Source organism: Somniosus microcephalus, chromosome 14, assembly GCF_052327205.1.
Source record: "Somniosus microcephalus isolate GS21.2 chromosome 14, FLI_Smic_1.0, whole genome shotgun sequence".
NCBI lineage: Eukaryota > Metazoa > Chordata > Chondrichthyes > Squaliformes > Somniosidae > Somniosus > Somniosus microcephalus.
In genome coordinates, this window is record NC_141000.1 from 108,292,466 (window position 1) to 108,310,767 (window position 18,302).

At 45.7% G+C, this 18,302-nt stretch overlaps 1 protein-coding gene across 3 annotated transcripts in view; it reads left to right on the forward strand.

Annotated features, from left to right (window-relative positions):
- LOC147107822 (lebercilin-like protein) overlaps nt 1-18,302 on the forward strand; it is a 140,989-nt gene that overhangs the window by 53,415 nt on the left and 69,272 nt on the right. For 2 of the 3 annotated variants that reach the window (XM_086007149.1, XM_086007148.1), the window contains exon 4: nt 12,128-12,265. The exons of the other annotated variant lie outside the window; for it this stretch is intronic. In XM_086007149.1, coding sequence (XP_085863275.1) covers nt 12,128-12,265 — 138 coding nt within the window. The remainder of the gene's footprint in view (nt 1-12,127; nt 12,266-18,302) is intronic. 3 annotated transcript variants of the gene reach the window in all.

Here is an 18,302-nt window from a genome sequence, read left to right on the forward strand (position 1 = left end):
TTTGTTCAGTTATGCCACTGTTGTTCACAAGAAGTGAACAGACAGAATCCAACCGTCCAATGTGCTAGTGTGGCTTTTTTTTATAAACTGTGTGAATTTGAATGATTATTCTGGGAAAGGAAATACTTCTAATTTTGGTCACCCAGTGTAAGCACCAAGCATTCCCAGGCCAGGTATCACACTGCATCTATGGCCCCAGCTCCAACTCTTTTTTGTATCATCATCATTCTTTTCCATTTCCCATACCAACCACCCCAAGAATGAAATCTGCAATTTCTCTTTAACATCAAGATAGGGGCAGTTTTGCTCTTGGGGGCCTGAGCCCACCTGGAGTTTTATTAAGACTGCCCGAACTCATTTCACATTGCACGCTTAAAGCCAGCAGACAAAGACCTTCAACCCATCAGTCTGGGCTGGATTCAGATCCATATCCCAGGAAGGGAAGGACTGTGTCTAAGCCACTGCACTACCTAATGCCAATGTGACATTTTGGTAGCATGGTAGAGCCTGGGTCAGGTCAGCACATTAAATAACCATCTAGCTACAAGCAACTGTAAAAATTATTATGAGAACCCTTTATTTGCCCTAATACATTCTACAAAAGTTGCTATGTCTGTTTTTGAGTGGAAATGGGGCAATATCGAGGTGAAAATTGCCTCAATGTTTTTCATTTGCATCCATTCCTTACCTTCAAGTAGCTCATTTGACTCTTCTCTTCCCTTTCTGGAATTCTTTCTATCCCTCTCTAGGAATGGGTTTATCTCTAGGAATATCTATTCCTCCCACCCTTCTTACTGCAACAGCTCCACCCCATCCCCTCAGTTTCTCTCTCACCATTGTATCTGCTCTGAAGTCTCCACTTTCTGCACCAGAGCTACTGAACTTTCCCTTTTCCTCTGCCATTGTTTTTCCTCGTCCCTGTTCAAGAAGGCCCTTGATTGCAGCTTCCTCATTTCCCGTGCCTCTGCTCCCAACCTTTTATCCCAACATCTTCTCACAACAAGGACAGGGTCCTGAGCTTCCATTCCTGCCAGCCTCCATTTTACTGTTCAAAAATTAATAGAAGAGTGAATATTATAGGTTGCATAAGTGGAACCAAATTGGATTTTGGGGAGCAGCGTTAAATTCACCAGAAACATTTGTGCATCTTCCCATGTAACAAGTTACAGTCCAATCTCCGAGATCCCACAACTTTCATTTTAAATGAACCTTAGCTTGTTAATCAACTAGTATCAAAAGCAAAAACACAACTCTGATGTCTTTGTTGTGCTCTGCTAGCCTATTGGGCTCTGTCTTCAAGCAGTTTTATCGTAAAATTCAGGTGGGAGGAGAAAGAATTTCAAGGTAAGGAAAAGAATATTCTTTATTTGTGATTATAGTTGTAGCCTCCAGTGGGATCAAAGTTGTTGTATCCGTGTGTTAATGAAGACACGGAATGCAGGAGTTAGTTTACAGGTGTTTACTGGACAAAGTCTGGAGGTGAACTAACAGATACAAGACACTATACAGGCTTATATAGCCCGAGTGGCCACTACCGGCATTACAGTACACAGGGGCTCTTAAAGGCACATACACCACAATTCCTCCCCTTTTAGATAACCAGTATATAACATTTTAAGTAATTGTTATTAACATGTGTACAAGAACAATAATCTAACATTTGCTGCAGTTAATCAATTATAAGTCAGTCTCTCTGGAGGCTTCCTGACTCGGTCCAGATAACGCCTCGGTGGTGTAGTAGTTTTCGGTGGTGTAGTAGTTTTCGGTGGTGTAGTAGGTTCTTTTGGCAAGGTCGATTCGGCTTGAATGTCAGTGTCGGGTTCATCTGGTTCCGGTATCACTGGATCGGAGGTAGATACTATGGGTATCTCTACTTCATCATTAGGCGTATAGAGTGGTGGTGTAGGTTGTCCCTTTTCAGATGACTCTATGATCTGGTCAGCATGGCGCCTTATTATGCTTTCTCCAATGTCCACGGTATACATCAGTGGTCCTAGTCGTGTGCAAATAGTTCCAGGCTGCCATTTCTCGGTACGGTAGTCCCGGGCCAAAACTTGTCGACCTATCTGGAAGGTTCTAGTTGGCCTTTCATTCATGCCTTGAAATTGCCGGTTCTCTACGTCCCTTCTGATGTTTGGCTTGATCAAATCCAGCCGGCATCTTAGTCTTCTATTGAAAAACATCATGGCGGGAGTCTGGTTTGTAACCATATGTGTTGAATTCCTGTATGCAAACAAGAAGTTATCTACCTTATGCTGTAGATTTATGTCTTCATTACCCATGGCCTTTATGGCCTTCTTGAAGGTCTGGACAAACCTTTCAGCCAATCCATTGGTGGCGGGATGGTATGGAGCGGATGTATAGTGCTTAACCCCATTGTTTTTTAAGAACTTTCTGAATTCTTCGGACACAAATTGCGGTCCATTATCAGAACAGATCTGTTCAGGCAGCCCATTCCTGGCAAATATGGTCCTTAATACTGTGATGGTTTTTTCCGTGGTGGTGGAGGACATCTTTATTACCTCCGGCCACTTGGAGTGTGCATCAACCGCGATTAAGAACATTGAGTCCATAAATGGACCAGCAAAGTCGATGTGTACCCTTTGCCATGGAGATGAGGGCCACTCCCATGGATGTAGAGGGGCTTGTGGTGGGGCGTTTTGGACCTTCTGGCATCCTAGACAGCTCTTGGTCATTTCTTCGATGTCTCCATCGATACCTGGCCACCACACAAACGCTCTGGCTAGGTTCTTCATTTTCACTCCACCCAGATGCCCCTCGTGAAGCTCCTTTAGCACTTTATCCTGGAGTTTGGGTGGAATCACCACTCTGGATCCACACATCAAGGTTCCTCGGCACACTGACAGCTGTTCTCTTCTTTGCGAGAATGCTGGCATCAGTGGTTCGCCATGTGCTGGCCATCCCTTCACCGTTAAATCGTAGACTCGTGAGAGAGTCGGGTCATTTCTCGTTTCCTTTTCAATGGCAGAATTTGTTACTGGTAGACATTCTACTATGGTAGAGTGGAACATTTCCACTGGGTCCACTGTAGGTGCCTCTTCTACCGTTGGCAATGGTAGACGCGATAAACCGTCAGCATTTCCATGCTGTTTTGATCCTTTGTATTCTATGTCATATTGGTGTGCCCCTAGGAAAAGGGACCACCTCTGTAGCCTTTGTGCTGTCATAATGGGAACGCCCTTTTTAGGGTTGAATATGGAGACGAGGGGTTGATGGTCAGTCAACAAGGTAAATTTTTGTCCATGTAGGTAATGGTTGAATTTCTTCACTCCCCATACCAGGCTGAGTGCTTCTCTGTCGATCTGGGCATAGTTACGCTCAGCTGAGTTCAATGAGCGTGACGCAAAAGCTATCGGCTGTTCTGAGCCATCAGGGAATCTATGTGATAATACCGCTCCTACGCCGTAAGGGGATGCATCGCATGCCAGTCTGATTGGCAGTGATGGGTTGTAATGAGCCAAAACTTCCTTGGACGTGATCAAGCCTTTACATTTAAGGAAGGCACATTTACAGTCCTCGCTCCATTCCCAAATTACTCCCGTTTGTAGCAGTTCGTTAAGAGGGTGCAGAACAGTTGACAAGTTCGGTAAAAATTTATGATAGTAATTTATCAATCCCAGGAACGACCTTAATTGTGAGACATTTTCAGGTGCTGGTGCTTTTATGACCGCTTCAATTTTCTCAGGGGACTTATGCAACCCTTCTTCATTAATTATGTGGCCACAATATACTTGTTTCTGGAAAATTTCGCACTTGGGGCGGTTTGCTCGTAGGCCCCGTTCTCTCAGCCTAGTGAGCACTTTCTCCAAATTGGCATGGTGTTCGTTGTCGTTTTCTCCTGTTACAAGGATGTCGTCTAGGTAGCATTGAGTCCCAGGAATCCCTTGCAGGACTTGTTCCATAGCTCTTTGCCAGATAGCTGGAGCTGATGCTATTCCAAAAACCAGTCGATTGTACTGGTACAGGCCTTTGTGTGTGTTTATTGTGAGATACTTTTTAGAGGCCTCCTCAACCTCCATCTGTAGATATGCCTGTGCCAAGTCAATTTTTGTGAAACGTTTCCCTCCGGATAGTGAGGCGAAAATATCTTCTATCCTCGGAAGAGGATACTGTACCGTGTGAAGGACTGGGTTTACAGTCACCTTGAAGTCCCCACAGATGCGAATTTTTCTCTGTTCTTCAGATTTATCATTATTTAACGTTTTCTTCATGACCGGGATGATGGGTGTTGCCCACTCGCTCCAATCTATCTTGGATAACACGCCTGTCTTTTCCAAATTCTCCAGCTCTGCCTCGACTGCTGGACGAATTGCGTATGGCACCGGCCTTGCCTTAAAAAACTTGGGAATTGCCGCATCTTCCACCTTTATTGAGGCGGTGACGCCTTTCAAGGTTCCTAGTTCCTGTTGGAACACTTCTTTGGCGTTGGCCAAGATGTCTTTTAATCGTTCAGGTATGATGTCATCATAATTTTTTTTCTTACTGGTCACCGTCAGTGCCTGAATGGAGTGCCAGTCTAAACGTATCTTCCTGATCCATTCACGTCCCAACAGCGGTGGACCACCATCTTGTAGAACGTATAAATACAACTTCTGTATTTCCTTGCCGTTGTATACAACAGGCACCTTTATTTTCCCTTTGGGGTATACTTTTTGCCCCGTATATGTTTTCAAGATAATGGATGTGTCTTTCCGGAGTCTCTATCACTCTTCTGGTCTTCGGAGCTACTGTCCGTCATCATTTGTACCTTTCTGTACTTTTCCTTATTGATTTTTTTTCTGTCAGTGGATTTTTTGTTTCCAGATCGGCATACACGTGTAATGTGTCCCATCTTTCCGCATTGCCTGCATGCTTTGTCCTTGAACCAGCAGTCCCTCCGGTCATGGGTGGATCTGCCGCAGCGATAACATCTCTCGAAACCCTGTGTCATTTCATGGGTGCCAAAGTCCTGTGTCTTTTGCTGTATCTCTGCAGCTCCTCTTGTGGCTGCTTCGTATGAAACAGCCATACTGAAAGCCTTGTCCAGTGTCAAATCTTTCTCAGAAAGCAGCCTTTTCTGTGTTCCTTCACTTAGGAGACCGCAGACAAATTTGTCTCGAAGAGAATCTGCCAGTCCTGCCCCGAATTGGCAGTGTAGGGTATCAACAATCTCCTTAAAATTCTTGTCCATCGGTTTGGCTGGAGTGATTAAGTTTCGTAACAGCCTGTATGTCCTTGCGCCCATTAGATTTAGAAGTACCAATGCCTTTTTATCATCCTTTATTTCATTCGCTGTGCAATATACTTCCACTCTTTCCACATATGTGGCCCAATTCTCTACACCATTATCGAAAGCAGTAATATTGCCAGTCTTAGGCATCCTGAAAAAAAAATGGCGCCTCCCGCACTTTCCTTTCTTACTTGCTGAAAAAAATGGCGCTTCCCGCGTTTTCCCGCCGCTGTTGCTGCTGACAATGCTGTTCTCCGCGGTTTTTATTTATACAAATATTTTTAATAGTCGGAGACTTGTTCCCGCCGGACTCTCTGGGACTTTCCCCGCCCTCTGCGTGGTCCGAACGCCAACCTGCTTTGCAGAGCTGGCCGTCTCCCGAGTGCTCCACCCTTCGTCTTTGTTTGCCTGCGCCTTCACTGCTTGGCCCCGCTGTACAGCCAGCCGATCGAGCCCCAGCCCGCCGCCCAGGAAGGATTATTGCAGTACCTGCCACCAGCCCGGCTAGCTGGTGAAACCACAGTTTTTTTTTTTTTTCTTCTTCCTTCGTCTGTGGAATCGATCTCCTTGAGGTGCCGCCGAATTGCAGGTAAGTCCATTTCCAATTCGTCGCCACTGTTGTATCCGTGTGTTAATGAAGACACGGAATGCAGGAGTTAGTTTACAGGTGTTTACTGGACAAAGTCTGGAGGTGAACTAACAGATACAAGACACTATACAGGCTTATATAGCCCGAGTGGCCACTACCGGCATTACAGTACACAGGGGCTCTTAAAGGCACATACACCACAAAAGTGAGGTCAAGAGGTTAAACAACTTTTGGATCAAATGAACTTGATCTCCCAAAGCAGCAATGTGCTCGCAGGTAGAATGTTCAGACATCACATGCTTTCAGAAAGGTAGAAAAAGCAATTAACTTTGATGGACAGGAAAATGATAAATCACAAATTATGATGGCACACCTTGGTCTGTCCCCCTACTCCTCCAGCACTTTCTCCTCCTTTGAGCCTCTCACCTTATTCCACCCCTCTCACCTCTCATCTACCGCCCACCCAAGTACAATAAAAATTTTATTACCGAGAGATCTTCACTGCTTTACTCCCTCAGCCTCTGCACCGAACAACTTTTCGTTCTCGGTGATTTCAACCTCCATCTCAATTCATCATGCTCTCTCTCCTCTGAGTTCACTGCCCTTCGATCCTCCCTTAATCTCTCCCTCAATGTAAAGTCTCCAAACCATATTCACGGCCAACCCCTCGACATTGCCATCTCTCATGGCCTCACTACTCCCATCGTGTCAATGCAGATAAGGCCATTTCTGAACACTCGTATCGCTCTCCACCCACATCCCCCTTCGCCCCCCAACCCTACTTCCTTCTGTGTCCGCCCCTGGAAAAAGCTCTCTCCCATCTCTCTTACAACTGCACTTATGAAATCCCAACTGTCTGGCCTTTGGCCCTCCATTCACCATGACATTTCTGCAGCTACCGATCTGCTCCACCACACCCTCACCACCATATTTGATGCCCTAGTCCCTATTAAAACATTTACACTCTCTCACCCTGGCCACTCCCCTGGTACGGCCCTCATCTCCACTCCCTTAAGTCCAAGGGATGCAGTTTTGAACGGATATGGTGGACAACTGGTTTAGCCATTCACTGCCAGATCTGGCTGGACCACATAAAGCATTATCGGGTCCTGCTTTCGTCTGCCAAAATTGCTCACTATTCCAGAATCAATCTGGAATGCAAAGATAATCCCCGCCTCCTATTCTCTACTGCTAAACGTCTTCTTAAACCCCTCTCCCCTACCTCCTCTACCCTCACCTCCAACAACAAGTGTGAGGAGCTCATGGACTTCTTGTTTCTAAGATTGAGACCATCCGTTCAGCTGCCTCTGCCACCGGGCGAAACTTCCTCTAAGGTTCCCCCCTGCCCTAGCCCTGAACTCACGTCTTTCTCCAGTTTCTCTCCGATCTCCCCATATGACCGCTCTGCACTCATCTTGTCCATGAGACCCACTTCCTGCTCCCTCGACCCAATTCCCACCAAACTGCTGACCACCCAACTTCCTTTCCTGGCTCCCATGTTAACTGACATTGTTAATGGTTCTCTCTCCTCAGGTACTGTCCCCCTCTCCCTCAAATCTGCCGTTATCACCCCTCTCCTCAAAAAAACAACCCTTGACCCCTCCATCCTTGAAAACTACCGGCCCATCTCCAAACTCCTTTTACTCTCCAAAGTCCTTGAACATGTTGTCGCCTCCCAAATCCGTGCCCATCTTTCCCGCAATTCCATGTTTGAATCCCTCCAATCAGGTTTCCGCCCTTGCCACAGTACCGAAATGGCTCTCATCAAAGTCACAAATGACATCCTTTGTGACTGTGACAAATGTAAACTATCCCTCCTCGTCCTTCTTGACTTGTCTGCAGCCTTTGACATGGTTGACCACTCCATCCTTCTCCAACACCTCTCCACCGTCGTCCAGCTGGGTGGGACTGCACTTGCCTGGATCCATTCTTATCTATCTAATCGTAGCCAGAGAATCACCTGCAATGGCTTTTCTTCCCGCTCCCGCATCATTAGCTCTGGTGTCCCCCAAGGATCTATCCTTGGCCCCCTCCTATTTCTCATCTACATGTTGCCCCTTGGCGACATCATCCGAAAACACAGCATCAGTTTCCACATGTACGCTGATGACACCCAGCTCTACCTCACTACCACTTCTCTCGACCCCTCCACAGTCTCTGAATTGTCAGACTGCTTGTCCGACATCCAGTTCTGGATGAGCAGAAATTTTCTCCAACTAACTATTGGGAAGACCGAAGCCATTGTTTGCGGCCCCCGCCACAAACTCCGTTGCCTAGCCACTGACTCCATCCCTCTCTCTAACATCTGTCTGAGGCTGAACCACACTGTTCGCAACCTTGGTGTTATATTTGACCCTAAAATGAGCTTCCGACCACATATCCGCAGCATAACAAAGACCGCCTAATTCCACCTCCGTAACATTGCTGGTCTCCGCCCTTGCCTCAGCTCATCCGCTGCTGAAACCCTCATCCATGCCTTTGTTACCTCTAGACTTGACTATTCCAACGCACTCCTGGCTGGCCTCCCACATTCTACCCTATGCAAATTTGAGGTCATCCAAAACTCTGCTGCCCGTGTCCTAACTCGCACCAAGTCCCATTCACCCATCTCCCCTGTGCTCGCTGACCTACATTGGCTTCCGGTTAAGCAACGCCTCAATTTCAAAATTCTCATCCTTGTTTTCAAATCCCTCCGTGGCCTCGCCCCTCCCTATCTCTGTAATCTCCTTCAGCCCCACAACCCCCCGAGATATCTGCGCTCCTCTAATTCTGCCCTCTTGAGCAGCCCTGAATATAATCGCTCAACCATTGGTGGCCGTGCCTTCTGTTGCCTAGGCCCTAAGCTCTGGAATTCTCTGCCTAAACCTCTGATGCGCCATCAATTACTCAAAAGACTGAGGTTAAGCGAGTAACAACCAGGCTTTTATTAACTAAAGAATGAAGGTCTAGTCTCGAGTGGTCGACCCGTCCAGAATACTAAGGGACTGGGAGGTAGTCACTTATATACCTGGAATAGTGGGAGGAGTCAGCCGAGGCATGTCCAGACCTGTACCTAGTGGAATACACATACACATACAGACAGGTATAACAGTGGTTTACCACAACCTCTCCGCCTCGCTACCTCTCTTTCCTCCTTTAAGATGCTCCTTAAAACCTACCTCTTTGACCAAGCTTTTGGTCACCTGCCCTAATTTCTCCTTATGTGGCTCGGTGTCAAATTTTCTTTCTTATAATACTCCTGTGAAGTGCCTTGGGATGTTTTACTACTTTAAAGGCGCTATATAAATACAAGTTGTTGTTGTTGCCTGTTTGCTTTTCGATCTCACGGTGAAGAGCACTTCACCTTCTGGTTGATCAGACAATAAATGAAATCAATTTATGGGGCATAAAATGATGTGATCGGAGTTGCAAGTAGAGGCAGAAACGGAGATCTGAACAAAATTCAGTTTTACCCCTTTGAGCTTTTTAAAGTTTTTTTAAATCTCTGAACACTTGATTATTTATTCTTCTTTAATCCCTCCTGCATTACACATCTATTATCCCTATATTGAGAGAATGGACTATCAATCTGTTCACAGACCCCAAGACAATGCAGAACAGTAAGAGGATGTTAAGAAGTGTATGACAGTGGTCTAGGGTGATTCATCCTCTATTTGTTTCCTGCCAGATACCACCTTAGCTACACTTGACTTCTCCCCTGATGGGGCAGTCAAGACTGTAACTTTTAACCTACATGTTTACATAAGAATCTTGCATTTTTGTGACCTTTCCCTGCACCACTACTTCAAGACAGACCAAAGCAAAGCCTTGCTAGAGGGCCACTCACAAGTACTGCACTAAGACGCTGCCCCACCGAGTGATGAGATGCAGATCTGTGCCCACTACGGATGCTGGGTTAGTTATGAATTTAACAGGGTAATAAATACCCTTTCTGACCCATTGTGGGCGATTTTAACCCTACTCGCTCAGCAGAAACCTGGCAGGTGGGCAGTTAAAATTGCCCTGGCTCTTACCTGTCCGAAAGCCGTCATGATCGCAACATCTGCAATTTTAACCTGATCTCCTGAGCAGGCAGCAAGGACGCGCGCCCAGAGCCCACAGTGTCTTTCTTTACATATGCATGTTGCGGCCCAATGACATCATTGAGACCCGACTGTAATTTTAACTCAGGCCTGAGCGAGGAATCCACCTGGAGTTAAAATTGGGGCCATATGTATTTGAACAACTGAGGCTGTACTGTTTTGTAAAATAAATCAATGCCTATATTGCTGTGTGTGCTGAAGCAACAGAAAATCACATTTGCCATAATAATAATTAGATATCCAGTTTTTTCCACCTTGGACCAGCAATTTAAAAAAATAAAATGGGATAAGTTTCGGCGCTTCTTAAGCTCAGCAATTACAATGCTATAGATTGAAATACTTTGTAATTTTATTTTGTTCCTATTAGGAACATAGGAACAGGAGGAGGCCATTCAGCCCCTCGAGCCTGTTCCGCCATTCAATGAGATCATGGCTGATCTGCGACCAAACTCCATATACCCGCTTTTGCTCCATATCCCTTAATACCTTTGATTAACAAAAAGCCATCAATCTCAGATTTAAAATTAACAATTGATCTAGCATCAATTGCCATTTGCAGAAGAGAGTTCCAAACTTCTATTACCCTTTGTGTGTAGAAGTGTTTCCTAATTTCACTCCTGAAAGGATTGGCTCTAATTTTTAAACTATGCCCCCTAGTCCTAGACTCCCCAACTAGCGTAAATAGTTTCTCTCTATCTACCTTATCTGTTCCCCTTAATATCTTGAAATTAATTGTATCAAGCACTTCCAGGTCATTGTATAGCACAAATTATATGAACAGTAAAGCTGCTTCTGCACTACCCCCAGCCTCACAAGAGCAACTCATTGTGCCCCAGTGAATTTTTCCATTTCCCACACCATCCATCCTGATGGCTTCTTTTGGTGCATATATTTTCCATTGTTCACTGATTGTATTGATAAAGTAGGTACGAACGCAAGATGGGTTTCCCCTATTGAAACTCGCATCAATCACAAGAAAATATGCCCCTCTTAGTAAGGTTGCCAAACGGGTGGCAGATTATTTGTTGCGAACCATCAACAGGTTTGAGATTGGCCAAATGCATTTTGTTCAGGACTCGTACAGCCTCGTGGAGACTTTCATCTCATCAATCTGGGCTGGATTTGGTCCCTGAAGTGAAACTAGTGCTCTAGCGGAAAAGTACCGAAACCCTTTTTACTCCACAATTTTATATTCTTATATATAGTAATTTACCTTCCCCTAACACCTCCAAGGGATCATTTTACAGAGTACAAACCTTTCCATAGCTTCCGGACTGCAGGGTGTGGGGATAGATCCTGATCAGTGTCTACATATGGAAAGGTAATTAGGAACTGGATTTACATCTTAGTTAGAGGATGAAACCCCCAGATATATGAGTGTGATTCAGTTTCATTCAATTTAGTCCCTAACCGGCCCCCCTTCCTCCTTCCCTTCTCCCACCACATCGAAAATATATCTGATATGTTTCTGAATCTGTTGTTACAAGGAGCTCACCTTAAAAGAGTCCTGTGTGTCACCTCTCCACCAGGTGTGGTTCTGAACACTACCAGTTTCAACAGGTAGATAGGTTTCTGTGCTTTTTATTTATATCGTTGAGGTTTATATAGTCATTTATTTTTTCTCGGAAAGTTTTCAATTGCAGGTAACCTTGGTACCAAGAGACTTTGTCATCTTACACGCACTCAACCGTGACAGTGCATTCTAAGCAATCGTGCCACGCATAGCACTTCCTACAGTCACTACCTTGCCAATCGGCAGCACCAGAGATAGACGTTGTGAGATTAGATAGATCCAGGTTCAATTCCTGGTCTGTACTGAGTTGGCTGATCGCAGGTGGGACATCGATGTGGGCACTAAAATTAGTCTGATCATTTGGTCTTGGGAAGGAGAAGAAATTGACCAGGTTTCCAGCTCCTGATTGGCATGCAGTAGCTGCTACTGGAAAAGGTGCATATATGGACAGCGGGTGAAGACAGGTTTGGGTTCAGTTGTGAGGCCTTTGGTTGTGATGCCCCCGTGGTGGAATAGCCCATCTTTTACACTGTGCTCATGGACAGCTCAATTGGCCACAGTATCGAAGGGTTGCTGGTGCCTGTGGAATCATTCCACTTGATGAGTCTGCATCTTCAGGAAAGGAAGGGATGTATGAACACAAAGTGTGGTCTTCAATGGCAATTGTCCCATGATTTTCCTGCAGGTGCTTATTTTTTTCACTGTGTCTTTAGGACTTGGAGAAAATTCTGGAGTTAAAAGGTAAAAGTTTCAATCATCAGCTGGCTGCAGAACACAGAAAGACGCGGGAGGCCCATGATCAGATAAAGAAGCTAGAATTGGAGCAACGCACCCTGAACCAAATGCTGACGGTATTGCTTTAACTGACCCATTATAACGTGACTGGTTTGTTTAAAAATTAAACAGTGAAAAAGTTAAGCGTAGTGTTAAATCAGCAAAATACATTAGGTAAATGGAAGATCTAGAATATCAAAACTAATTCCAGACTAATTAATTTTACAAAAAAGGACTGATATGGGTACAGTGGAAAGGAAAATTCGTTAATTTGTGTCTTTCATTTTACTAAAGAGAAACCAATTCCTTTCCATCCCTACTGACTCAGGAAGTTACCAGCGGCCCTTCAGTACCTTGCCTAAGTCTCCATTTTTCACAACTGAGCCTAGACACTGGACACCGCGATTTCGCCTACTGAGGCGGGTCTGGAGCAGCCGGGGTCAGTGCCACGGTCCCAGCCCACTGCCTACTGCAGCCTGCACTCTCCAAGTGATTTTACGTTAATTGGGCTTGTTAAGCCCACCCAGCGAGGTTCCCGGCCAATTAAAAGGAAGCGGGTCTGATGACATCATTTGATGACGCATCATCAGTCGGTTTCCTTAAAGGGACCATGCGCAAATAGTGTTCTACAGCATTGAGGTGCTGCAAACACTGCACAAATGTGCACGGCTGCACCCAGGCTCTCCCATGGGTGGAAGAGACCTCCCCAGGAGATCAACGCAGCCTGGTTGCACATTGCACAGGAGGGCACAAGCAGGGATGTCGTCAGGAGGACCAGGCTGCAGTGGTGCAAGCCTTTCAATGATCGCAGTAGATCATGAAACGTTACTGCCAAGCCACATTCAACCTCATCCTGCTGTGCCACTCAACACATCCCCATCACTCTGCCTTCCCTACCCTACTCTTGCACACCTTTACTCACACCAACTTACCTTGCACCTCCACCCGTCCCTCTCTATCTACATTATCACTTCCCCATCTCACTAGCCATCCCTCACACTCACCCTCATCCTATTGCAAGCATACCAACTAACAACACACAAGGGTAGGCACTTGGGTGGTTTAGCCAATATTCATGTGAAGTTTCTAGTAATGTGCTGTCAAACATTGAAACCTTTATTTTCAGCAATATGCGTTCTTGTATGCACCTTTGGAATTGGCTTAGTGAGTTGTAGTGAATGGTGAGATATAAGAGTACCCTCCCACCCTCCCGCAATGGTGACTAGTGTGAAAGGAATGGCTTTGGCATTGTAGGGATGCTTTAAGGTATTGGTGTGGGGTGGTGCCAACCTGGTGCATCATGTGGCATCCAGGGTGTACAGCGTCAAGGGAAGTAAATCTGGCCATGGTGAGGCCATCCCTGGCGTCCCGGGCAGCAATGTGGTTGGGTGCTGATGCCTTGGGTCCTGTGCAGCATCAGTTGATTGCAGAGAAGGTTGGTGTTGTTGTTGTTGCTGCTGGTGTGCCTGGTGATGCTGGTGTTGGGGCTGATCGTGGTGGGATTCTGAGGACCAAGGTGAGATATTTTCAAGGGCAACGATGCTGATGGAATAGATGGCAGGTGAGGTTGAGATGACAGAAGCGATCTGTCAATGGTGAGAGAGGTTGTTCCAATCAGGTGGCACTGGATAGCGAGTTGGCTCTAAACACTTGCAAGCTGCAGAAAGCTCAATATGTCTTCCAAATGCAGGAACCAACAGTTTCTGAGCTTTGAAAGTGAACAGCTGTAACATGGGATTTTTTAATACAACTTTGGCAGCTGTCAGGTCACGAGATAATTCAATGCTGAATCCACTCACGACATGTTGAGCTGACGTGTTCCCCAAGCAGCGGGTGACCCGTAGGGGAGCACGTAAAATTGAAATGTAGGCTTAAAATAACACTTAATTGGATGTTAACCACCCATTTAATGATGTGAATTGCCTCCCCCGCCGCTTGGTGCCGGGTCTGTTCAGCGCCGACAGACCCGACACCTGGGAGGCATGTGTGGAGGCGGGTTGACAGCGGGTTCCCTATCCGCTGTCAATCTTTGCTATTTTGACAGCTGACCCGCCTCCGAACCCGCCCTCTGAGCGCCGGCAAAATTCAGCCCTGAGTGTTGGTAAGATGTTTCCATGTTGGGCATCATAGCCAACCCTGAGCCTGCCCTCACCCAATGTCCACACACATGAACTTCCCAGTAGAAGTCACTGAAAAATGATCAGGAGGAGGAACTCTGGCTGATCTTTCTCTTTTTAAGCCCTGTGACAGCGATGGCTTTAGTAATTATAATTAATGTTAACTGAACACATTAGAAAAGAATGTCCAGAATGACCCTTCAATAGCATCATATTTGGATATCCATTATTGCTCTTCCTGAACTATAATAACACGAAACCCGATAGTGTAGAAATCCCACAAATCATGTAGTACACCTATTTGAGCCTAATTCTGCCTTTAAGAAATGAGCAAATTGTTTCATTGAAACCAGCTGGCAGACAAAGTAAATTCAGTATAACAACAGAAAATGCTGGAAAAACTCAGCAGGTCAGGCAACATCCATGGAGAGAAATTTGAGTTGACGTTTCAGGTCGAAACCCTTCTTCAAAACTGGAAAGAAAAGAAAATAGATCGAAGGCAAGACTGCGATCGAACAAAAGAAGAAAAAGAGACAATAAAAGGTATTCGAAGCCAGTCAAGATGGTAATAGGCCCGTGGAGACAAAAGGCAGCTGAGATTAGGTGTGAAGTGTACTGGCAGGTAAGAGACAGCTGCCAGGTGGGAGAGAGAAACAAAAGGAAAGGGGGGGGGAGGGAGGGAGGAGGACCCAAAACAAAGGGGTGGAAAAAATTATAAGTAAATTCAGTCCCTGAAGATGGTCTTCTCTTAAGCATTTAAGTAGCACACCTCTCCCCTGCCTCCATGTTCCCCAAGGGTCAGGTGTACAGACAAACGTGGTGATCAACCTATGCCAACTGTCTTTGTTCAGTACAGTGTCACAGGAATGGAATTGGCTTGCAGCGAAGCCAGTGTGAATGGCCACATCTGACTCACCTAGCAAGTTGAAAGATAGCAGGCTCACAGTCGGGGTAGAGGCATTCTTCATTTATTGCCATTTTCCAAAAAGAACAGCTTTTCTTAGGGGAATAAAATGCAACTAGATTTATTTTCATATTGTTAGCACTAAGATATAGGGGGAAAAATTCGATTGGTTAGCACCTCCTGTTAGCGCCTCCGGAGGGGGCGCTAATGGGGTGCTAGGAACTTAGCGCCCGAGCGCGGCGATTTTTGCGCCGCTCGTGAAATTAACCAGTTGTTTTGCGCTGGCACTAAACACTACCACCACAAACTTCTGTGCCCGCAGATCGTGACGTCATTCGAGCGTGCAACGCCCCGGTAGCGCCCCAGACCGGAGATTGAGTCACGTCCCCTACCTTACCACCTGCCGCTAGGAACGACGGGTAGAGGGGAACATTTTCAAGTCGGGAAGGGGCTGGGGGAGCACTATTTAAAGGCGGGCACTTTCTGCCTTTTCTTTTCAGCAAAATTTTTGGTACACGCAGGTTGAGAGGGAGACGTCTGGAGAGATTTAACGCTGTCCTATGGAGTTTTGGTCCTCCGCACCACTGTTGACATTCCTAAGAGCCATTGAAGGCAATCTATGTGTTCCTTTTTCATGTGTAGACATATACTCATTGCTGTTCAGCATAATCTGTCATCCATGTGATCTTTTGAGTTAGATTGAATCCTGTTCAATGGAAAACTTTAGCCATTAATTTAGCCTCAAGCCATTTAAAATCAAATTACCTAATTTCTTTCCTATTTCACAGTGTCTTGATAATTGTTACATATTAAACAATCAAAACCCCCAGAAACCTAACATTTATTGAATGGAGATACTTTTAGTGAAGGGGGAAGATGGACATTCTGATTCCTACACTGTGGGAACAAATCAGCACTCAGATACAAGGTCTAATCCTTGATTTGAACCTCAAATTCTAGGCTCCCTGATAGCTCAGCAAGATTATCCATTGAACAGCTGGAGCAAAAAGATCTTTGGTTGATTCCTAGTCTGTGCTGAGTTAGCTGATCTGAGTTGGGTGGCATTGGGAGTACTCCATTTGGCCTCAGCATACCCAGCTTAGAGTGGACAAAATTAGCCAGTGTTCTCACTCTGGACTTTTGCCCCGCAACCTCTGCTGGAGGTGTACGTGTGCATGTGTGCGTATGGATATCTTGTTAAGACGGTGTGGAGCTTGGCTGCAATAGGCTCCATGGGCAACTAGTTTGCTTGGCACTCAAGCCCTGAAATTCCTCAAGGTTTCCGCCAGTCGCCCAGCGTAACTCTGGTGGGAGACCGGCGGAACCCCCCAGGGAAACAGTGGAGAACTAGTTCTGCGGCTTTCCAGCGTTTCCAGGAGTTTACGATTTAACTTGTGTGGTGTATGTAACCTGTTCCACCTTAAGAGAACTACTTTAAGAGATGTACTACTTTCTCTTGGCTGCTGTATACTGTAATACCGGTGGTGACCACACCGGTATATAAGTGTTGTGTAAGGATTTGCTGGGCAGTTCAGCCCTGACCTCCGAATAGTAAAGACCTGTTAAAAGTTATTCTTGTTGTCTGTGTCCAGTGATTGATCCTAACATTAACTGGAACATACAGACTCAACAACTTGTAAGGGGGCAGAATTTCCATCTGCCCTTACAAGGCAAATGATTGACCGGGGGAAGGGACTCCCTAAGCCAAGCGTTTCAGCTGCTGCTCCCCATGGTCAGGACCCGACGTAATATTGGCGGCTTGTACGCCCTGTGAGACGAAACGTGCCTGCCTCCACAAGGGCATGTGTGGGCTCCGCCAGAGGGGTCCAAGCCTGGCAAACAGCCTGGATCCCCAAGAGGTATCAATCCACATGTCAAAACTCCTGGATAGGCCCCTTGCTGAGAACTTTGAGACGTGTGCCCCAGTGCTTTTCTTTACATAAATGAACAGGGACAGGCAAGTTTATTCACCCTCAGGCACGGAAGAGCAGCACAGCCGTTGTTATCCATTTTGTATATTGGTGCAGTTATGTGCAATGTTTTGGGAGTATTTCCCGTTGTGTCTGTAATGTACACATCACATTCCTGATTTTGAAAAAAAAATATGGTTTAGATACTCAAACAGCCTCAGCCCAGTTGTGATTGCAAGGCTGTCGCTGAAGCCTGGAGTCACAGGGGTGATAACAAGCAGGAGTGCTTTTGGAATTTTTCCAGCTCTTCTCACAAACCTCTGTCCATTTTAGATCCACCCAAAATACCAGGCATGAGCGTGAGACTAGGCTATAGCATAGGCACTCTTCATACGATAATGCTGCTGTATTATTCGCTGGAATCAAAACAAAGAATTTATATCAGCAAAGCTACTTATGAAGAGTACGCATCAAACAATGTTTCAGTTGGTTAAGGGGATCTATCTGTACAGTATTTAAAAGGTCATTGCGAATACAGAGATATTACAAGGAGGCAGTAGTGTTGCTTTGGTTGACTAAAATGAGGAAAGTACCTGTTCGCTAAAATTATCGTATTTTTGCAAACTACATTCAAAGTTAAAACTAAACTTCATACAAAGACGAAAGCTGAAATGGAACTGAGCTTCGAGATGAAGAAATGAGGCTACAAATAACACTTGAATTATTTCTGCGACTTCTAGAACGGATGTGGGAAACAGAAATGAACAAATTAAGTCTCATTTCAGTTTTAATTCCAGCCCCAGTTAATTTTCTCTCTGTATTTCTTGTTTCTTTGTGAATTGGATATTGAGTTATATAGAGCAGGAAGATGCCAGGCTTAGTCCCCTGGTGCATGCTGAGAGGGGCAGTAGTGAGCTGCAAAAACTGCTTTTAGCACTCATGAGGCAGTGACGGGGGAAGGTCAGCTGGGATTCCCACTCCACACCGCTGTCCAGTAGCCCTCAGCTGGAAAGGTGCTGGTGTGGGTGTCAGGATCTGGCTCAGTTGTGATTCCCCCTCATGTCGAATGGCCCATCACTGTTCAGCCTTATGTTGGAAGATTAGGCATTTGGATGAGATAATGAAGTGTTACTTGTTTGTGTAGAACCACTTGCCAGGAAGTCACCAACTTCAAGAGGAGCAG